Consider the following 22,666-nt stretch of genomic DNA (forward strand, 5'->3'; position numbering starts at 1 on the left):
AGGTCAGGCTGCTCCACTCTGCAGCCTTTTCAGTGTCCTTTGTGAGAGCTCTTCAGCCAGATTTCCATTTTCTTTCACCAGAGCTGAGCTTGATGTGTGCAGGATTTTTCCTTTTGTTTCTTCTGGCTGGGGAGGCCTTCCTGCTCTTGGTTCTTCACTCACATGTGAGAGCATCACTGCTGAGGAGTGCCCTCCTCTGAGGGGACACCAATTTGTCTGTCTGTCTTGTGTGTCTATTAGTCTGTTCTGTGTAGCTTTGTCTTTGCTTATGTAGTTCTTTAACTCCCACCTGAAATGGATGGAAGACACTTGAACAAGAGCTGCAGTGGATAGATGCACTGATGACACTGAACTTCACTAGGAGCAGGGAGGGCACTGTTGAGCAGTCCCAGCATCCTTCTTCCTAGCATTTAACACCTGCCTTAGGGCTTTTCTAGGGTATAAATATTGAACCTTTTTCTGGTAATTTTACAAACTTATGGCACTCTTATATCCATCCCCAAACTCCATATGAGGTGGAAGCACTGCCCAGCTGTGCTTTAGGACTGACTGTACTGTGTATTTGTATACAGAGTCTGTAGACATGGAGACATAGAGACTTAAGCACTTGCTTAAGTTTATTCACTTAGTCTTAGCAAGGCACATGGTGTGGCTGAGCAGGTAGATGTTGAGATGTCCTCATGGGCTGTGACTACTTGGTCACTTTTAGGGCCTTACCCTCAGCACTTACAGGGCTGGCTCAGTGTTTTGGGGGAGGCCTTTTATACTTTGGAGCTTACACTTCCCAATTCCTCAGCCATCTCTGGTACAAGGAAACCACCCCTGTACAAAGTACATGGACTGTCTAAACCCATGTTTGAAGAGCAGTTGGACCTATACCACTTCTTTTTCCCCTTTAATCTCTTCCTTCCCTGAAAGAATAATGTAGGATTTGGTTGGTGGATTAAAAAAAAAAAAAAATAAAAAGCAAAACTAGAAAGCCACATAGATAATTCTATCAAGATCACTTGTTTATTTTAGTGGGGTGATACATTTACAGTCCAAAATTATGGGATCTGATCTGGTCAGTTTTTCATCCTGTTTAGCTAGTACTGGTATAGTTGCTGCCTGTGGGGTGTTTCACCACCTCACTGCAGGGCTCTGGGAGTTAGTGCTTTGGTGGGAGCTGCGTGGGTCTCTGAAGAAGAGGCCAGAGGGGATTCACTTAGTCATGTGTCTTGTCAGCAATTGGATGGAAGTCCCATGAGGATCCTGCCAGGAAAGGGAATGTGACCAGGGTTCTGATGCTGCACCTCCTGGTGATACACATACAAACCTGCACTGTAGAGCATTCAGAGGCAGTGTCAATTTTTCAGCTATCAAATAACTAATTTAATTCAAGATATTAATGCTTTTAGGAGGAAAAGCTGCACAGGGAAGTCACAAGTAATCAATGGGAAATGGACCACATGGGCTTAGCTCATAGAGCAATTTCAGCAGTGAATTTATTGGTATGGAACAGAGAAGCACTTCCTTGAATTAAAAAAAAACAAAACAAAACACCTGAAACCATTCTTACAGCTGCCTCAGCGGAAATTGGTTTTTCCAGCTACTTAACCACCTGAACTATCTCTGGTCTCATCAGATTTAATGCACTATATCCACTTGGTCTGCACAGTATTAACTTTAAATTTATTATTTTTTCATTTGCCTTTCAGGGCTGATGATAGGCAAGAGGGACTTCCAGAAGTCCTGTGAGGATTTCAGGCTCCCCAGTAAATGCTTTGAATGCAAATTCCACTGCAATTAGTACATTGTACTTATATTTAAATTCCTTTCTCTAGAAATATACATGGTAACTGAGCATTGTTTCATAGGGCAGTGATCCCAGATTCCAGCACCAGACAGAAGAGCTGGCTACAAAGGAGTTGCTGTGGGGCTGAGTTGGCCTAGGGTGGGTCACAGTCCTTAAGAAAAGAGATGGTTTGCTTTAATACAGTGATGGGCACAGCTCCAAACATCCAAGATGTGGTTGAGTGGAGCTTTGAGAGGAATGAGCTCATCACCCTGCACTTCTCCCAGGTCTTTGAGCATGTTTGTGCTGAAGGTGTCACAGACCTCTCTACTCTGCTTCTGCTCTCAGTGTGCCATGAAAAAGCAAGTTTTTTACTGGAGGGCACTGCTGAGGTGAACAAAGAGGAAGACACAAAGCTTAAAATTGAGGCCTGTGAAATTTAGTTTGAAAATTGTATTGGATGATCACAGAGCATGGCCATCTCAATCCACTTTGCCATGCAGCCCTGCAGGCATTACACTAACTCAGATATTCTGTTTGCTCACAGCATGCACCTTGCTTCCAGTGGGTGTTTGAATATGTAAAAACATGCAAAACCAGGCCGTGGGTACCTGTATGACTTTTTCAGGGATTCTTCCCCTTTCCCATAAAACTTCCAGTCTCAAACACTGATTTCTCTTTGTGTCCTGGGACACATGGTCCCTGTGAAAAGGTGTGACTGGGGAGTGAGGCAGGGCAGAGTACAGCAGCTTCACTGGTGCTGCTGTTTGGAGCTGGGTTTTTCAGTCTGGGCTTCCTCTGACCTGAAGCTCTGCCTTCTTGTGGGAATTAATAGAACATTTCAGATCCTTGCTTGGTACAGGGTAGAGTGATTTTGTTTGGGCTACATGGCATTGTGCTTTCTGAGGACCTGAGCTGTTTTTTTTTTAAAAAAAAAAGAATGTGAGTTGCTGTTCTCTTCTGTGTCAAAGTTCATCTCTTCTGTATCAAAGTCATTGAGGGCTTTTCTAGAAACAGCAAGAGGTGCCTTCCAGCATGCTTTTGGCCTTTCAGTTTTGATGCTCCCAAGTATGTGTTCCTGTCCATGTTCTTTTTCCCCTGCAGGAATGCAGTGTGGTACTATTGTACCTTTTCTGGCTGTAGCAATGTCCATAACCTTCTACTCTGATTCCCTGCCCTACCTTCTGTTTTGCTGTCACCTTTCCCTTGCAGCATTCTGTGTGCTGCAGTGCTGTTGTGTTACTGTAGCCTCAATGTCTCTTGTGTAAATGAAGGATCTTGTTGTCCAAAAAGTATGGTGCTGGGCTGGGGAGGGGAGTTGTTCATTTTCTTTTGTTGTCTGCACTCCATTTACATTTTTTAAATTCTGACCAATATAACATCTGCTAAAATGTCTTCCTTATCATTTGCTTGGTGATCATACAGCCTTCCCACCATTCATTGAGAGCTGGACCAGATCTCACAGAGTCTGAAAAGAGCTATGTGGTAAGGCCCCTGTTTAACTCAGATGTGTAGTTCCTAGACACTCTTCACCCAGACTGTAACACCTCAGAGATAAAATGCCAGCACTATTTTTAGTTGCAAAGTAGGTACATATTTATCTCTTTGCATATATTGCTTGTTTGCAACAGAAGAAAGAAAATTTAACAATTAGAAAAACTATGACAGCCAATGAGAAGTTGGGGTAATTGTGCTGCCAGACCCTGGGTATAAGTTAAATGAAGCCAAGTGCATGAATGGAGCAGCTCAGCCTCACCTTGCATTCTTGAACTGACTTCATAGTGTTTGGAATGGTGCCACTGCATAACTAATTGCAACCTCTTGTGCTGCTGCTTTTAAAAATATGTGTAAATGTATGTTACAAATCTTCAAACTAAATTCCAAATTCTTCTGTATCTTGCCTGTTTTTCCATGCTTACATCTGGATCCCTTCTGCACTCCACTACCTGGATATTTACCTGGATCTACAACTCTTTTTTGGTTTTGTTTTTTTTTTTACTGGACTTATATGCTGCAACTGGAATGTCCCATCTCTTCTTATCTATATTTTCCCCTCCCTTTCCCCTGTTGACTATCCTTTGGGTGTTCTTGGATGTCAATGCTGCCTACCACACAGGAAGCTGTTTGCAATGAAATCATAAACATTGCAGAAAAATCTGTTCATTACTGCAGTACTATTTCTCAGCCTCTTGACTCTCGCCACAAGGTGACCTCTAATGACCATAAATCATCTCTCATCATTTCTCAGCAACCTCAAGCACAGCAGCAAGGAGCCAGCCCTGAGCGAAGTCAAACACCACGAGACATGTAAGTTCTTTTGGTTCCCATCTCTTCCAGGGCCCATATTTCTGACTGGTGGTGAAGATAGGGAGGTATGAAAGCTCTCTGTGTTTCAGAAGGTTAATTAGAATTATATTAATATGTCAGCCTTGCATTAAAGAACAAAAGTAGCCATCTATCCTCATAATGAGTTTCAGACTGTGCCTTTTCTGTCTGTATAGCACCTGAAACAATGACCTCATGATCCTGGACTGGGTCTCCATTACAGAGCCTGTCTCAGTGTCTTTGTATTGTGAAGCTGGGACAAGTTAATATCCACTGGCTATACCTGATCATATGACATGGATCAATGTGTTCAGCCCTGTTTTTAGCATTTCACAGTACAGTGAGAGTCCCAACACCAAAGCCGCTCAGTGCATTGCTGAACGGTTCCATAGATGGATTGGTAGCTGAGAGACCAAGGCTGAGATTTTCAAAGCTGTTCAGTGGAGCTGTCTCTAAGCTTGGTGGGGCTTTACACTGATGGTTTTGTGAATAGCAGCCTGCACTGTATGCTGGGGACTGATGCTCACAGCAGTTGGCTGGTGAAAGGAGCCTTTGCTGTATGCAGAGCGGGAACATCTCACATCAGTTCTTTTTTCATGCTCTATAGTCAGGGGACCTAAGGCTCCCAAATTTGCTCAAAGATTGTTTCCACTCCATAGGTATACTTTCTAATGAATGCAGAGTGCCAGTGGTACAAGTGCCATCTCAAGGCAGGACTCAGCCTTTGGTTTCCACCATACCTCCTCAGCCATGATTTGTCCAGCAACCTTAGTGCAGTAGAGTAGGCAGTATCTTTTTCCTAAAGTCCTTTGCTCTGCCATTTGGTCAATTATGACTCTGCCTATGTGTCTGGGCAAGGGAACAGCTGTGTGATGCAGCCCAGGAATGAGTGTATCCAGGTTTTGTCTTGCACTCAGTAGGGTGTCTGCAATTGAACACTGTCTAGGTGCTACATGTTAGGAAGACTCTAGTTGTTTGTTTGTGCAGACAACTACATGACATAAAGGGAGCAGAAGCTCTGCACATATCCCACACAGTGAAGGCATGACACTTTTTACTACCATGACCTTTTGACAACAGTGAGTTCAGTGCAGTTGGCTTCCACCTCTCAAAAGGCAAACATGGATCCAGATTGCATTCAACAGTATGTAATAGGAATGTGGGGAAGGGGAACATCTCCTCCTGAAGGGATGTCAAATAAATCCAATGGCTAACATGTAGTATCTTTCTGGTTTTTAGAGTTAGCTACCAAGCCCTCTACAGCTACACTCCTCAGAATGATGATGAGCTGGAACTGAGGGATGGTGACATTGTCGATGTCATGGAGAAGTGTGATGACGGCTGGTTTGTGGGTGAGTATGACACTTGCCTGACAGCAGAGCTTTTTGGGATGAGCAGTCACAGCAGAGTATCTGGAAGTTGCTTTCATTTCTGGAGTCAAAATAGTGAAAAAAATTGACTTCAATTTTTCCACAATTTCCCATCTTTTCCCACCTAGAACATTAATACTAGGCTGCAAGGCAGTGGAGCTTTGTTTTCCTTTCTAGGTGTCTAGTACTTCCTTTTGTCTTCTTAGTATGTCCATTCCTCTCTTCATTCTGATCCTTCTTGTCTACTCAGATGGCAGAGCAACAGAGGGAACCAAGAAAAACTGGATTTCTGTAGCATTTCCAAAGCTCAGGGAGCCATAACTAGTTACAGAAAGTGGCGAGTAGTGGGTGAAGACACCACCTGGATAGGAGTTGCAGTCCCTGAATATCCAGCCTCAAGTGCATATTTAGCAAAATCCTTTACCTTCAAGGAGTGCAAGTCCGGACAGTGTTCTCCATCTCAACATTTCATATCTAGGCTTGCCATCTCTTCTTAAGGGAGATAAGCTCATTTACACTGAGAGGAGTTTGACTTCTAACCTATTGGCCCAGAAGCTTTCACCAGCACTTTATTAATTGTTAAAGAGGATGGCCAAAGCTGATTAGTAGCAGAACTAGTTGTGATCTAGTTTGTACCAAAAGACTCTTTGTCTAGAGCTCCTATTTAGTATTAGGAATCAATGCCTGCAGGCAGAAGAGGTTGCCACCTGTACCTTTTTAAACCCTGGAGCCTTCCTTTCATGTCTCCATCTTACTGTGTCTTGTGTTTTATTTTGCAACAGGTACATCCAGGAGAACAAGGCAATTTGGCACCTTCCCAGGCAACTACGTGAAGCTTCTGTACCTGTAAAATAAGAGTGATCCCACCATGACAAGGATGGGATTCCTTTCCAGATGGTGTTTTTAAACAGTGAAGAAACAGACATTTTATGAATGTAATAGACAAGAGATGAGAAGTGTTAGGAGGATGTGGTTATGTGGTACACTATTGAGTTGAATGTGTAGCCCTGCTTCCATGGAGTCAGGGTGGGATTCGTTTGCTGAAGAAGAGACAGTTTCTAGTTTACAGTGCTGCCTTTGTGTATTCCTCTCCCTTCCCCAGTAAGAGTTTTGATGATAATCTTAATTTGTACGGAGTACTTACCTTTGAGAAGGCTTCAGGGAAGCACATGGTATAGGTTTTGTTTGTGTGTTGAGATAGGGTAGTGCTTTGGGGCAGTACTCAGCCCTGCAGCTGCTCACATTCGTTGGCACAGTTCAGGAGGCCAGGCTTGCTGCCCAGTTTCTGCCTTGCTGAAGACTCACTTTTCTCTGCCTTCCATTTCCATAGAAAGCCCTTCCTTCATGTCATACATCTTAAGACCCAGCAGAGGCAGAGGACAGCTGATACAATTAAATTGCAGAGCTATATGTGGAAAAGGAGTTTGGGACTGATGGTTTAATCCAGGGAGGTCAGCCAAAACATAATACAAATGCTCAAAAATCCCAAACCCTTTAATAACATATTACCGATCTCTGCAGGGTTTTTTCTTTTGTGCAGGGAGGGTGTGTGTGAGTGTATTGTGTGCAAAATGAACAGAATTCCTGTTTTTTTAAAGAGAAATCAGCCTAGCTTTGACATTTATCTGCACAAAGAATAGAACCAATAAACAGAACATCCGTGAGGACAAATCCTGTTTATGAGTCCTATGGCTGTTCACTTTCTCTGCTCCTCTTGCCCTGTCGCTGGCCCTAAAGGATCACACACCTTTTCCAGTATGTGCTTTGGGATGAAGACTTCTTTCCCAGCATTAAATCTTAGAGTCTCTGATAAATTTGAGCAATGTATCACTGAGGGTGCCTTTTTTAAATTTTGGTTACAGTGTTAATGGAGGTCCAATAAATACATGCATTTTGGCTGCCTCTTAGTCATACATAAACAGTCCAATCAATTTGGAAAGCTGTTCCCAACAGTTATTACCAGTTACATAGATTTGTATTTCCTTGAGGGGGGAAAAAAAAATGGCTTGGCTGTATGTTTGCCTGTAAATCGACTATGAATACTCTTTTGATAGACTTTTTGTTATTAAGAAAAAGCATAAACAAAACCAGTTCTATCAGACTCTGCTTCCTACAATTACCGTACAAATAGCAAAGGGTTAGATTGCTATTTTGTCATAAGCCGTATTTAATAATATAAAATGCCTATTTTTATGCTGATGCTTTTATACAGATTTATTAAGAGTAAACTACAACTAACTGTTAGCACGACTTGCAATGTTTTGATAAACTAGCCATGCTCCTGGGTTTGAAATCAAGCAGGCTTGTCTTCCGTCTCGGTCAGCGGAAGAGAAGACTCTGTGTCTCAGAAGTTTGACTGTAAATATGTATATTTAACTTTGTACAGACAATGTACTTACCTTGTATAGAGAAATAATTTAAACACATTGAGTGAAGGGAGGGAAAAAAAGGCAGTTGTGAAAGGTTGGGATTTTTTTCCACTTTAATTTAAGCGATGGAATTCTACGTATGTTCACATAAAGAGTTTTAGCACAAAATATTCATTATGAAAGGGTTTCAGATATGACACAAAGCACCACTGTTTATTTTCTGCAGGACATATCTTGAATCCTGCCATCTTATTTATGGGTTTGTTGTTCTGCTTTGGGTTTGCCCTTCAGTTATTTGCAACAATGTTTAGGCCTATTGGTAAGATTGGATAACACCAAACAAATCTATCCAGCAAAGTAACATGTTGATATTGATTGTATATAACATACTCATTTAAAAGTTAATTTTCTGTTCTTGCTCTTGCCAGTTTAAGTTAAACACAAACACACACAACACACATATCCACACAAACTGCAACTTATTTTTGTGTTGATTTTTTGTTTCTTATTGCAGTGGATTACTATTTGGCAATTAATAAATGGAATTATTGAATTACTATCGTGTTCCTTGTACAAATTATTAAATAAAATCAACTCTGGTTGTTCCTGTAGCAATGCACTTTTGTACTAGTGCCCTGCTGTGGCTTTGTATTCATGTGGACGTGTAGGTATCTGCCATGGGTTTCTCCACTGTCCTGCACCTGAGGATCCTCCTTGTGGTTTGGCTTGAGCTCACTAGTCCTTCCTGTGCTGTAGGCTGGCTATGGCTTTTACCTAAAGAAGCCAAGGTGTAAAAGCAGAGGAAAAGCTTTTATACACAGACCTCGCTGTAATATGGTGTCAGGGTATACAGTTGCTGTCGTGTGCACGCAGACCTGAGAGATCAGGAGTACACCTCTGTCCACTGGTTTACAAAGGGTCTTTGTGATCTCAGATGAAAAGACCACCCAGCTTAAGTCAGACAAGAAGCTCAAAATGCCAACCTGTGGGGGAAGGGATGTCAGTTGTTGTTGGGCTCACGTGTGCATTTTTAACCCTGATTCAAGTCAAAAGCTTTAAGACTGCCTTTGGTAGCTGTTTCCACCTAGATGGGAGTTTTTGGGTGTGCCTTGTGTAAAGGAACAGTCCCTGAAGGAGAGGAGTGAGGAAAGGCAGTAGCTGAGCTGCCTGGGAGGTCTCACTGGGGCCCAGTAACATACGAGTACCCAAAGAATGCATCCTGCTTCTGTCCACATGTTTGGCTCCTGCATGGTGCCTGTGCAGGACTGTGTTCACCCTGAAGACTGGTATTTCACAAGGACTTTTAACTTCTTACAAACCTCCATCTCCAACTAAGCCAAAATTGGGCAATAGATTCAAACTCTGTGATGATGTGACTGGAAGGCCAGGCAGACAGATAAACATCATGGCTGCACTCACAATGATTTTAGGAAGTCAAACTGTAAACAAGCCAATCCTAAACCCAAACTACCGGGACAGCAAAAGCCTCAGGCTACTTTACATGTTTTTAGAAATCACACAGACACAAGCCCTTTTTTGTTTCACAGGTCACTTTATATAAAAGCCAAAGGGCAGCCTGACTGTGGCTTTGCTGCAATGACAAGCACTGCTTGCCTTTGTGTTACAGCAGGCTAGACAGGGAGGGGAGAAACTTATCTTTGTCTGTTGAACATTGGTATTTACTGATCTCACTCTCTAACCTAATCTAAGGTAAGGAAGCTAGAGGTGCTAGTGACTGCAGAAGCTGAGCAAGCAGAGAGGGGAAGGTGGTCCAGGGGTGTGCAACAGCCCTCTGGAGATCTCACATACTGCTGAGGCAAAGGAGTTTTTGGTGTCACTTCCTTCACTGCCACGAGTGCCACATCAATGATGTGTTGGAAGAATACTCTCTGCTAGAGATGAGATTAATAGTCTGGACACACAGACCCTGGAAAGAAATAACAGAAGTACAAATTAATGCAGGGAAAAGGGCACAGCCACAAAAGGGGAATGCAGAAGCACGGATGTGCTGTGCATGGGATCATTTGTGGCTGTGTCTTGTAGGACCAGTACCTGGGTGACCTGCATGATCCCTGCTTGCTGCCTGCTCTGGCTGAATCCCAGCTTCAGCTGCAGCTCGCTGATGTTCTGCTTATCGGTGAGCTGTATCCATTACCTAAACGAGCAGCAGTGTTTGCAGTCCAGTTGTAAATGCCAGTGCTGCTGGTATTACCAAACTCTCTCACTTGTCCACCATCACATTACGGAGGGCTTAACATGCAGCTGGAACCTGAATCACAGATGAGATGGTTGTCTGAGAAGCCTGTATAGAAGAATTCCTTTGTTGATGGTACCGTGCTTAAGGGGCTAGAGATAAACAAAACACTGAATCAGTGGACCTGGGATAAATTAGCACAGAGGTAATACCCGTCCAAGGCTCCACCCTCACCCGTCCGAGGCTGGCGGGGAAACTGCAGGCAGGGCCGCTAATTCCCATCGCCCCCGTTAGGTTTCGGAGTTAACACTGCTCCAGGCTGGAGAGTATTTGCCTGGGAGATGCCGCACCGGGGCACTCCTGCGTGCGGCTGCCTGCCCGAGGCCTGTCCTGCCTGCCAGCAGGGAGCGGGTGAGGGGCGCCGAGACTGCCGATGCCGGCAGCCGCCGTGCCCCGGGAGCGCTGGAGCGGCTCCCGCCCGGCCGGGGAGGCGGCGGGGAGCGGGCGCTGCTGCCCCGGGGCGGGGCGGTGCCGGCGGGCGGGGCGGGGGCGGGCCGGGCCCGGCCGGGCCGGTGCGAGCGGCGGGGCTGTCGGAGCCACCCGCGAGGTGCAGCGCGCACATGGGGACGCACCGCATCGTGCTCTCGGGCCCCGGGCCCTGGGGCTTCCGCCTGGTGGGCGGCCGCGACTTCGAGCAGCCCCTCGCCATCTCCCGGGTAGGGTGGGCGGCGGCGGGCGGTGCTGGGGGCGGCCGGGGTCGGCTCGGGCTGGCAGGTGGTACAGCGGCAAAGCCGGGGCCGGGGGTGGGTTGTCTTTCTCTCCACCCCTGTTTTTCAGTTTGTTTGGGCACACGCAGCCCCTTCACCTGTACTAGACCGGGGTCTTTGCTTCCCAGCGATCCTCCCTCCTCAGCCTGCGCATAGGAACCCTGCAGGCAGCAGGAATCCCCTCAGCCCCTAGTTCAGGCTTGGCAGCCCGCCCTGTGGGATCCCGTCTCACCGAGGTGGGCTTAATGCTCGCCTGCTTTTGCTTGCCATGAGTTACGAGCCTTTGTTTACAGAAGCCATGTTAAGGTGTATTTAGTGCCTCTGCCCGTCTCTGTTCGAAGTCCTTCTTGCTCCCCCCCTTTGAGAGAAATTAGTTAGGAAATGGCAAAAAATTGCATCTAAACAATTTTAGCGTTGTACCTGGCTTTTCCCTCCTCCTCCCCAGCGTTTACCTGTAAGATGCCGGTGCTCGCTGCCTCTGTCCTGCCCTGTCCCCACCTGCACCCACGGGAGCTGGGCCCTGCCCCGCCGCGCCCTGCGGGCCGCCAGCGCCGCGGCCTCGTGTGGGGCCCGGAACCCCCTGAACCCCAAACTGCTGCTCGGGTAACCAGAGCCGCGGGTTTGTGTGTGGGGCCCTGAACCCCAAACTGCTGCTCGGGTAACCAGAGCCGCGGGTTTGTGTGTGGGGCCCTGAACCCCAAACTCCTCTTCCTGTTTGCTTGGGGAGCACTGCACAGACTCCTGGCGGGGCTGGCTTCAGGCCTCCCCTCTGGGAAAAGGAATGAAGGCATTGCTCCTCGTTCCAGCAATCCCTGGGCTAAACGGAGGCATCCAGCGATGTTAGCCTTGGGCTCTGGCGTCTGCCACCATTGCACAAGTCTGAAGTGCCCTCATGCCCCAGGTGAGGAAGGGCTGCGGGAAGTGGAATATGCCAGAACTTGAACTTACATGAACTGTACTTAAAGAACACCAGACTGGTCAGACTTGTGAATTTTTACAAATGCCTCCTGCCACGGGATCTCCTGCCGTAGGGTCCCACTGCCTGAAGGAGCCCACGGAGGCAGCTGCCAGCTGCAGGAAGGGCAGAGCTCACAAGTACTATTGTGCTCACAGGGGTGGGGGGTGAGTTATTAGTTTTCTGTGTACTGTTTCAATTACAGTAATAATGCCTCATTTTTCTAAAGCATTTTTGGGACATGAAAGCAGCTTTACTGTAAGGGAAGTGATATTTACTCCATTGTTATGGTAATTATTGCTGTTTCCTTCCAGCAAAAGGCTCTCAGGCAGAAGGGTGTCTAAAGCCCTACCTGCTCTTACCTCTTCTTGGTCGCCTTTGTCAATGCTTATAGGCACATACCAAGGGACATAGATCAGCAAAGCAGCAAAAATAAACACCTCATGAGAAATTGTGACCCTGGAGACTAAAATGGAATAAAATAGCCTCTGATGGTGGTGACGTAAATGCTGACAATTAGCAGCCCTTATCAGGGCTTTCTCTTGTGGCCCCTCTGACACTTTTAATTTCCCCTCCCAGACTTCAAGTCATTAATCTTTCCTGTGGTTTGCTCTTAAGGCTTCTGGATTTCTCTCCTGGGCTCAGGAGTGAAATTCTTGGCAAGTCTTCCTCTTACCATGTAAAAAAAATCTGATCCAGTTTTGACCTGTTTTAAAAAATCAGTTCCTCCTTATACGATGATTTTATAGGGCTATAACTTTGATTTTCTTGCTTATTGTATTTGGTACCTGTGTTTTGGCCGTAGGACTGACATCTGCCAGGGGATGTGAGGGCCTTGGTCCCTCTGTGGTGTGAGATAGGGGGGGCTACCTGAGCCAGTGAGAGGGTGGGGAGGCTGGAACCTGTGATAAGAGCATTACCCTGGGAGCATGGGAGGTAACAGCTTTCCCTCCTCAGCACTTCTGTGTTTGCTTCATGCTGCGGGGAGGTGGGTGCACAGATGTGCACAGATGTGCTCATGAGGAGTGCTGCTAGCAGGGGTGCACAGGGCTGGGCTGCCTGCCCTGGGCGTGGGGGAGCAGCAGGATCCTGACACAGAGCACTGCAGTTTGGGTGTGCTGTGTATGGGGACAGTGCTGTCCGTGGAGCCTGTCCCAGTGATGCACTGATGGATCACTGTGCTGTTCCATGTGCTGGCATGGTGGGATGCCAGGAGAGATATCCATGCAGGCATAGACCTGAACTGGGTGTCTTGCAGCTCTCTGAAGCAGGTGCCTAAATTCAGCCTGCATTGCCTGCCAGGAGCTCATATTTGGCTTCTGGCACCATCATCCTTGTGCTGTTAAGCTTTAGAGCTTATCTTGGTATTTATGGCCCTCATCACCATTGTGCCTCAGCTTCTTGCTAGTGGCTTTTGGCTTCTCAAGCTCCCCAGTAACTAGGCAGTAGCTGTACTTGAATGTAGTCATGTTGGTGGGAGACAGCACTGGTTGAGTTCTTCACAAGAGGAAGACATTGAAGCTTGGTGTTGCAGTCCTGGGTCCTAGAAGGATGAGGAGCAGTGGTGCCATGAGCATGGGAGACACCAGAGCAGCCTGGCCAAGGGCTTCTGGCTCACAGTGGCCTCGTGGTACCAATGTCTGGTTGTGCCTTAGAGGAGCAGCAGATGAAAGATTGTGGTGTTTCCACAACTGCTTTTACCTTGTCTTATGTCACTGCCCTACCTCACTTTCCACTTTAAATATGTGTTCAAAACTGCTTCAGGCTCAAATACATCATGAGCACCTTGTTGTGAGAACACTTCTGGTTTCTTGGTTGTGTTGGACTGGTCTTCTAGGTGAGAGCTGGGGATTTCACAACTGCTGCTCCTGAGACTTTCTTGTGGAGTTCCCCGTCTCTTTAGGGCAGATGCTTCACAGATGTTTCTGGCTTACATTTCTTTTTGAAACTGTAGGGTTCTGGTGAGCACTTTATTGCAGTCTTTGTCCAGAAAAAACCCCAAACTTGTGTTGATCAGTGTAATGAACCCTAGGCCAAAGCCTACTGGATTGCCCTACAGGAGTAGGAAAGGCCCTTGTCTTTGCTGCTCTTTGTGTGATACTCTGCAGTGAGTCAGTGGGGTAGAATTTGAGAAAAGTTCTTTCTGAGATGTGAATGGACACAGTACCTACAGGATAAGAGTTTCTGTAGAGCTGACCCATGCACAGGGCAGTTCCCAGTTAGATCCCATTGAGGCTGGGAGCTGATGGAGGAAGCAAGCAGCACTTTGTATAAGCAGATGCTGATGAAGTGGAGCTGTCTGAAAAACAGTGCAGTTGACAGACCCCATCCCCCTCCATTCCTCAGGTAACATGAGCTGTTGCCTGTTTGGTTGCATTTGATTTTGATAAACATTGAGGCTTTTTTTTTCAGCTGAATACATGGAACTCTCTGATAAACCCTGTTATTGAGATGATTTTTATGGTTTGTGGTAGCAATCTTGAACATCTGACCCAAAATATGGGCAGAGCAGATGTTTGCTGTTTTGTCATGTCAGAAACCTCCCAGCCCCATTAATGATTGGTGTCTCAGAGTCTGTAAAACTGGACGTTTTCTTTTAAAACAAATTTTACAGTGAAAAAAATGGTTTCAAGACAGACCAGTTATTCAAATACATTAAAAAGATGAAATTCCAATCAGCTTGTTGCTGATTTTGACCATTGTAATGTGAATTCATCCCTGCTTAGTCTGATATTTTATCTATTCATGGTATTTTTAAAACTCTGAATTTATATAAAATACAGAATTGGATCATAATTGGGTATTTGAGTGTGTTGGTTTTCTTTTTAAGCATGGCCCTCTGAACCAACTTTATAAACTTAAACTTTGATTTAGTGGAAAAACTGGACTTGATGGTCTGAAATCAAGCATGGGACTGAATCCTGCGGTGTGAGAAGATACCAGGTTTAGCTTTGGTGCCAGCTGATGTCCTTACCCTGTCAGCCAGTCACCCTTGTAGGGAGCAGCTGAGCAAAGGCATCCCAGAGCTGGTGGTGAGGCAGAGCCCTGCTGGTACAGGACACCCTGCTAATGGGCATCCCTTGATGATATGGGTGGAGTCTGTCCTCTGGTGCCTCCCAGGGCTCTGCTGGGTGGCACAAGTGTCTGCCCTGGCAGCTGGGCTCCAGCCTCTTCCCCGGGTGGAAAGGGACTCTGACTGCAGGTTTTGTTATTTTTTCTGAGATGTGAGGAGAGCTGGGGCTTCTGGGCAGCCCTCTGCTCCCAGAGTGGAAGCCTTTGTCCTTCCCTCTGCCAAAGGAAGCATGTGTGGTGGATGTGATAGGATTTAGGGTTGGACTGGCTTTCCTCTTAGCCTGGAAAGCCTTGGCAGGTCCCCACTGTGCACACCTATGATTGCAATTCCTCTGTCACACAGTCCAGCTCTTGTGCCTGTGGCTGCAAATCTCAGCATTGTACTGGGGTCTTGTTCTGAGGCTGGCTGTGCAGAGGGAGGCAGCTGGGGAAAGCTGCTGGGCTTTATAGGGAGGTGAAAGTGGCTTTATGTTTCCTGCTGGGATGTTTACCTGGCTGTGGGTGGGGTGGGGGCTGTGGCAGCAGCAGCCCTGCTGCAGAGCTGCACAGCTGATAAGGGCCTGTGGAAAAATGGTCATTAGTGCCAAGAGCTCCTGGCCCTGCAGAAGTGGCTGGGCTGGTGTTTATTGGACAGCAGGATGCCTTGTTTGCTTGGAGGGAGTCCTGTCTGCTCTGTCAGAGTGCACTGGCTGTGAAGAGCAGAGGTTGTGCCCCTACAGTCTTTGAAATCAGCTTCAATCCTGGCAGTTTCCTGAGCAGCTGCTGGAAAATCCTGTGCTTCAAAGGTACAAATGGCTGCTGAGAAGAGGAAAAAGACTTTTCTGATCTCCCTGTTTGGATGAAAAGAGATCTTCCCTAATTGTAGCAAGGGCAAGGCAGCAAATTTTCTTGGGATAAAGGGAAAGCACTTTGGGACACAGGACAGGTTTGATCATTTCCAGTCTGGTTTCCTGAGGTTGCGGGGGCACTTCTACCTTGATAAAAACTTTTTAATTTTTTTGAATACTAATCAAATACCTTCTTGCAGAGCTACATGCAGGAGCAGCACTCCTGTCTTTCCTTGGAGCCAGGATTGTCTTTTCCTCAGTTCACATATTTGGACTAATTTGTCATTGTTTGTGCAGGAGCATGGTATCACCCAAACTTTGGAGCTCCCTTTTCTCTGTATCTCTTCTTTGTGACCAGTATAATCTTTGATGATGTCTGACCCACCTTCTTCTGGGCAAGTTCCCCAAAGAGCCTAAAGAGAGACCTCTACATTTGGAGTGAATGTACCAGCCTCAACTATGTGAGAGCTTTAAGCCCTAGGACTTGAGGTGACAAAAGCAAATGTAGGACTTCTTGGGAGGAAGAAAGTTCTTTTTTTTTTTTTCCCAGATGCCAAGTTATGTATGAATGCAGGCTCCTTGGTACCTTTCACCTTCAAAAATCACTTTGTACATGAAGAAATGTATATGGTATGTAAAATGAATTGGATTTGAAAGGCACAGCATCAAAATAACAGAATTTTTTTCAATATAAACAGGGAAATTATAGGAGCCCTAAGCTACATAAATAATTGATGTTGTTCTGGACTACAGTATCTTAGATGGTTGCTGATTTCAAGACGTGTTGATTTATTTAGAGGATTAAATAAACTATCAGGAAAGACTCAGATGTTTTTGAGGCCTTGTAAAAATCTCTTGTTTGTTTGTTATAATGTGGGTCATGTTGCAAAAGAAGCTGTGAGGCTGAGTAACTTCTTGACCACCATTTGAGAATCTGTCTGAGCAAATCCTCTCACCCATGTCTTTTTATACCATCTTACTGAGGTCAGCCCTCTCTGCAGTGTCTGATGCCTTCCCCTTTCTGTGTTAACAAAGCTCCTCTTGCTGTCACAGTGGGGCATGAAAGCAGCAGGAGGGTGAGGGCTGGGCTGCCAGAGGAGCTTGTGCTGTGGAAGCCCAGATGCTCAGGGGTTTCACTGGCCAGAGGGATGACCCTCTTCTCCTTCTTGTCTCCTGGTGATGGTGTGATGTGGGCCAGCACAGAGCAGGCAGTGAGGTTTGGGCTGCAGCCTTGCTGGGCTGTAATAGTGCAGAGAACAGGAGCAGCATTGAAGGGAACTCTGCTGGAGACAGTTGTAAGGCATATCATTCCCTCTCCCCTAAAGAGGAGAGGTGGGGAATGTGCTTGTCTGAATTTTCTCATAGCCTCTGATCTCTGCTGACCCAGCTGCATGCTTTTGCTGGGAGAAACTTCAACTGCTTAGCATAATACTCCAGTGCTGAGGACATTACTCATGGTATAAGAGCAGTGTGTGTGGGTGGGGAGGATTAAACTGAATGTCAGAGATGTCTGGTTGTCACTGGTGGCCTTGGAAGTATGTTGCTTCATGTCTGTCCTTTCCAGCAACGACCCAGCTGGGCTTTCCTCTCAAACACGCATAGGTGCAGTTTCTCCAGATCTTTTTCTTGGCTGTTATTAATTTTCTTGTTTCTTATCTCTTCATCATTTCTTGCAGTGTGTTTAGGTGTGGAGTGATGAGTGATGCCGGAGGCTGCAGAGTCTGTGAGAAACTGTGAAGAACTGACAGAGTGAGCATGTAGGGTGCCAGATTGGATGAAGGGAGAGGGCCAGAAAAAATTGAATGAATTTCAGACCCACCCATCTATCTTGACTCACATGGAGCTGAGTTATGCTGCTTTTCATAAAAATGCTTCCCACCCTTCCTCCCTCTCATTTGCTGTGGGCAGCATCTTCCCTCAGTAGAGCCACTGCTGCCTCTTGGATCCTTGCCTGCAGGAGGGGAAAAAAAAAAAATATATCTCCCTGTCCAAAGCTTGTTAGGTAGCATGTATGGAGGGAATTATATAAAATATAAAATGTAGTTGTGTTTGGCAAGCTCTGGGACAGACAGAAGTATTATGAAAAGGTCCTGGGAGCTGCATAAGCATACAAATGTTTCTCCTGCTGCTAAATCAAAGTGTTTTTTATTGCAAATGCACTTGCCCAGAGACTTACTGAAGTGTTGATATTTCATAGTGCTGTCTTTGCAATGCAAGCAGATAGTAGCAAGCAAACTTGCAAAGTCCTGGTGGTGTTGGCAAGGTGGAGCCCAAAGTGTGTGTGCAAGGGGACACGTGCATGAAGCTTCATTTTGTTATATAAGAAAGTAATACAGTTTTTTCTTCAATCCAAGCCAATTCTGAGTCTATGGGACCTCTTCTAAAAAAAGGTATCCAAGCCTAAAACTGTCTAAACTGTTACCTGCTATGTTAAATTTTGAATAAAGAGTGCACAGTCAAACTCATAGATTATAGGTAATATTTTTTCTTCCATATGCTGGTGCATGTGTCTGAGCTGGTATCAAGGACATAGTTTGATGTGTCTGGTTGTAAGTATCTAGATTATTTCTTTAGTAGCCCAAATTCCTTAGACAGTACACCACCCAAACAGAGCATCACCATAAGCACTCTCTGGGACCTATTTTGGGCACAGTATGAATCAGTGCTGCTCTGCCTGTCTCGTCTGTTCAACAGAAAAATGACCTAATGGCAATGTTACCCAATTGCCTGGCAGTAATTACCTCAAGGAAAGGCATGGCTCCTGTCCAAAGGAAGCCCTTGGGCATGATGTTAAAAGTGTGCAGAGCTTTATTCACCCAAGCATGGTATCTCTGGAGCTGGGAGGTCCCCAGTGCCTGGTGAGTCTGCCCATGTTCCCCTCTGCTCAACTTCAGTGGAGGAAGCCCAAACCAAGTCAGGCAGGTCTTTTGAAGGACACAAGAGACTGTGCCCTTGCACAAGCTGTGACTTGTGCAAGGCTGTGTTTGCCAGTTTTGTTCCTTGCAGTCTTTCAGCCCTTCTTACCTATCCATGCAGAATTGCAGATCTGTGTGCACTGGTACCCACCTGTACAAGGTGTACAGAACACTGCTTACTATTCTCTTGGCTCCTGCTGGTCTCTGCTCTCTGTGCTCAGTCAAGAGAGATGGGTAAGAGAGGCTGGGGCAAAGCTTTAGATCGTCTGAGAGCAGGAGCAAAGCAATGTCAGCGGCAAAATTTACTGGATCCCTGGTAGCCTAAAGCTTTTGTTAATTTTTGGAGTCCTTTTTGTGTAAGCTGGTTGATAGCTGTCAGTGCTCTGAGCACCTCTGCCTGCTTTCCCCCTAGCCACATGCCTGCCCCTGCTGCTTCCCATGGACCAGGCAGGGATGTGACAAAAATAAAAGCAGGAAAACACACAGTGTTTCACAGTGGCAGCTCTATGCTCCTCACTTAATAACCGAAACGCCTTTTGCTTGACAGTGCTGAGATAAGCCCAGATCTTACTGTGAGGGGGGAAGGGAACATTATTAGTAGCTGTAAATTATCCTAAAAGGATGGGGGATGGGTTCACTACATACCCTGCCCTTGTGCAGACATGTTTGCTGGCAACAGTCCTGGCAGACAGTATGAGCTGGATGTTGTAGGCAGCAGTTTGTGGAAGGTTGCATTTCAGGGCAAGTTATTTCCAGACCTAAAGAAGCCGGATTTTAAAACATGTTTACTTTTGGCAGATACGCTTCTCTTTTTTATTTTTGTGCAATCTTGTAGCTGTCCTTAGGAGAGAGGATTATGTGGGTAGCTGAGTGGATGGAATGGCCCTTGTGCTACCAGTGGCTCTTATCTGATGGAGAAGAGCACTCACATTTCAAATTCCTCTGAAGTGGACACAGAAGGGAACTGACACCACAAGCACTGGCAATGCACTGAGATGTCACTGTGAATGCCAGCTGCTCTTCCTGGTAGCTCTTGGGGGTTCTTCAGTAGGCTTCAGTATTTCAGTGTCCCTGGCTGCTATGGCTTAGCTGTTCCTGATCATTCATCCTGTTCATTTCTACCAGCCTAGCACATATTGCATAATTATCAGTCTTGAAATGCAAGCTGTATGGCTGAATCTCCAGCAGGGTTCCAGTGCTGGCTTTAATCCACTTTTGTTCTTGACCCTTTGGCAGCTTTTCCGATTGAAAATTAATCGTGGTTACCATGTACTGAGCTTGGTGTTCCTTACAGGGGTGAGTAATGTGCCTCTTCTCCACCTTTGGTAGCAGAGGAAATAGAGAAACCAAGTGACTCAGTAAAGGTCCAGAGATCAGGAGAGGACCCACACTGTGTTTTCTGCGGGCTCCTTTTGTTTTAATGATATCCTTAGGGGTGTTTCTTATGGTTTTTATAATGACAGCTCCCAGATCTGGTGGGACTATAGGCAGCTATCAGTGCTTAGGACTTCTTCAGAGCTGTGAACTGTCCCTGTGTGCTGGTTTTGGCTGGGGTAGAGTTAGTTTTCTCCAGATTGTCTGGTAAGGGACTTTGGATTTGTGCTGAGCACAGGGTTGATAATGTAGAGATGTTTTTGTTACTGCTGAGCAGAGCTTGCATAGAGCCAAAGCCTTTATGCTTTCTGTGCTGCTGTGCTGGTGAGGAGTCTGGGGATGCATGGGAGGCTGAGAGGAGACAGCTGATCAGAGGGATATTCCAGACCACATGACATCATGCCCAGTATACAAAGTGGGGGAGAAAAGGGAGATGTTTGGAGTGATGTTGTTTGTCTTACCAAGTAACCATTATGCATGATGGAGCCCTGTTCTCCTGGAGATGGCTGAACACCTGCCTGCCCATGGGAAGGAATGAATTAATTCCATGTTTTGCTTCGCTTGCATATGTGTCTTTTGGTTTCCCCATTAAACTGTCTGTATCTCAACCCAAAAGTTTTTTCACTCCTACTCTCCCAGTTCTCTCCCTGGTCCTGCAGGTTGGGGAGCGAGTGGGCAGCTGAGTGAGGCTTGGCTGCTGGCTGGGGTTGAACCAGGGCACCCTGCCACAAGGTTTACAGGAGGTATTCTCAAGGCATTGAATCCAGTGGGGTGGCTGCAGATTGTCCTCAGTGGCTTTGATAGGCCACTGGCCAGCTCAGGGCTGCAGCTTGAAAGGTGATGATCTTCATATTTAAATGACATTTTCTGTATCCGTTTGGTGTTTTGTCTGGTATTTTCGTCAGCATTTCCTCTGTCAGTCAGAGACTGCTTGCAGCATTCAGAGTGGCGTGCAGGTAGACATTCACAGTTGGGTGACCCATCTGAAGCTCTTTGGATTAACGCTGAGCACCTTGGTCAGTTTGGACATGTGTGACCCATGTCTGTGGCCTTCATTTTTCCATGAAACACTTTCCTAATAGAGAGGTGAAAAAAGAAAAACATCTGTGATTTTTCTTCTGGTGAGGAAAATAGCCCACTACAGCTGTGAGGAGATATGCTGAACAGCTTAAGATTTGACCCAGGGAAAACAGTGATTGCTGCTAATGTGTGACATCTCTAGAACAGGAGTATTGCCCTAGGGACAATGATTTGCAAACCAAGCCCTAGTTAGGAGGGATCTCTAAATCTTGTGAATGGTATTTATGTCTGAAAGCTCTGTTAGGTTTGCTCAGCTGTTTTCCAGCATGCTGGAACCGAGCATGAATGTGTAGAATGAATACTGGTTGCAATGGACTCATAAATGAGGTATGTCTCAGCTGCAAGGCATGTTTTAATCTGTACTCATGTCTGGGAGCAGTCCACCCTTCTCATTTCCTCTGCCTGTTAAATAATAGATGGAAGCCCATAGAAATCATTACACTCCTTTCACAAACTCATTAGAACTGCACAAAATCTTCTGTAGTGTTTGCAAAGGCACAAAAATGATGTTATTCACCCTCTGCCCAGGCAATAATTTTGGCCCAAAGAGGTCTCAGTTGTTAAGAGGATACCTCTTTAAAAGAAGTAGGGTAAAAGGAAGAAGCCATTTAGTTGATTTGCTTGAAAATGCCAAGTTTTAGCTGGGACCTTTTTCATGAGAAGTGTCATGCTGATGGCATTGCTGCATAGTGTCTTCTGTCTGGGACCACATGGAGAGGAAAGGGGGATGCAGCATGGCAGAAGGTATCAAGGGGAGCTGTGGTCAGGCAGGGGGTTGATGCTTCTGCTTTTTTAGACACTACTGACAGCTTGTAGTTTAAAGATGAAGTTTGTTGCCTTTCTCCCTTCCAGTCTGCATAGATCACACACTGCTTTGGGACTGATCTTGCTGAAGACAGCAAATGTGTGTTGCACCTGTTCCTGGGAAAAAACATTACAACTAAAGAAGCAATCCAAAATCTTGAGCCCAAACCTTTCCTTCAAGGAAGAAAACAAGTGAAATTGTAATGCAGGCAAAGGTGTTTGTGATTGACATTAGTATTGCAATGACTGATACTGTTTTCTGTCACTGTGTTCTTAGAGACTTGGACTTCTGTGTCTGTCTTCATCATCTTCTGTTTCAGAGAGCACTTCTCTGTACACGAAAGAAAATAATTGCTTTCTGTATGATCTTGCTCTCTAGCATGAGAATTGTCTTGAGTGAAAATACTGCTTTTGTTGTTTACCTGTTGTTCTCTTTCCAGATTTCTTTCTGTGGATGCCAAATCAGAATCCCCCATCTGAAAGACCTAGATAGATTTCTGCTGAGAATTTACTTTCATTAATTTTAACTTCTTTGCTTCCAGGTACCAGTGGGAAAAAACAGAACTTCTCCAACTCTTTTTCAAGCATTGCTATGGAAGTCTCCTCCCTGGAAAGTCCATTCACTCTTTTTGTTTTGTCTTAGGTGACTCCAGGCAGCAAAGCTGCAATAGCCAACTTGTGTATAGGAGACCAGATCATAGCCATTGATGGAGTGAACACAGACAACATGACGCACCTTGAGGCGCAGAACAAAATCAAGGGCTGCACAGATGAACTGACTCTGACAGTCAGCAGGTACACAGCTGAGCAAGACTGGGCTGGAGAGAGGGAGGGTTATGG

At 45.8% G+C, this 22,666-nt stretch overlaps 2 protein-coding genes and 1 long non-coding RNA gene across 50 annotated transcripts in view; 2 read left to right on the forward strand and 1 right to left on the reverse strand.

The window, feature by feature from the left end:
- LOC306805227 (sorbin and SH3 domain-containing protein 1-like) overlaps positions 1-8,395 on the forward strand; it is a 121,880-nt gene extending 113,485 nt beyond the window's left edge. For 25 of the 45 annotated variants that reach the window (XM_079312758.1, XM_079312785.1, XM_079312753.1 and 22 more), the window contains 4 exons: positions 3,200-3,259; positions 3,891-4,081; positions 5,339-5,451; positions 6,252-8,395. In XM_079312758.1, the coding sequence (XP_079168884.1) occupies positions 3,200-3,259; positions 3,891-4,081; positions 5,339-5,451; positions 6,252-6,319 (432 nt within the window). In that variant the 3' untranslated portion in view covers positions 6,320-8,395. The remainder of the gene's footprint in view (positions 1-3,199; positions 3,260-3,890; positions 4,082-5,338; positions 5,452-6,251) is intronic. The other 20 variants (XM_079312747.1, XM_079312757.1, XM_079312767.1 and 17 more) reach the window with 3 other exon arrangements.
- Positions 8,208-10,361, reverse strand: LOC306805250. Its single transcript, XR_013775168.1, has 3 exons — positions 10,245-10,361; positions 9,891-10,140; positions 8,208-9,765 (listed from the first exon to the last, which is right to left on the reverse strand). It is a non-coding gene; the product is annotated as an uncharacterized lncRNA (long non-coding RNA).
- A 202-nt stretch (positions 10,362-10,563) lies between these two features.
- The window catches only part of PDLIM1 (PDZ and LIM domain 1), a 43,282-nt gene continuing 31,179 nt past the window's right edge, over positions 10,564-22,666 (forward strand). For 2 of the 4 annotated variants that reach the window (XM_079312838.1, XM_079312839.1), the window contains exons 1-2: positions 10,566-10,748; positions 22,470-22,621. In XM_079312838.1, the coding sequence (XP_079168964.1) occupies positions 10,653-10,748; positions 22,470-22,621 (248 nt within the window). In that variant the 5' untranslated portion in view covers positions 10,566-10,652. Of the gene's footprint in view, positions 10,749-22,469; positions 22,622-22,666 lie in introns of all 4 variants that reach the window. The other 2 variants (XR_013775164.1, XM_079312840.1) reach the window with 2 other exon arrangements.

This window comes from Erithacus rubecula (assembly GCF_903797595.1).
Source record: "Erithacus rubecula genome assembly, chromosome: 9".
Classification (NCBI taxonomy): Eukaryota; Metazoa; Chordata; class Aves; order Passeriformes; family Muscicapidae; genus Erithacus; species Erithacus rubecula.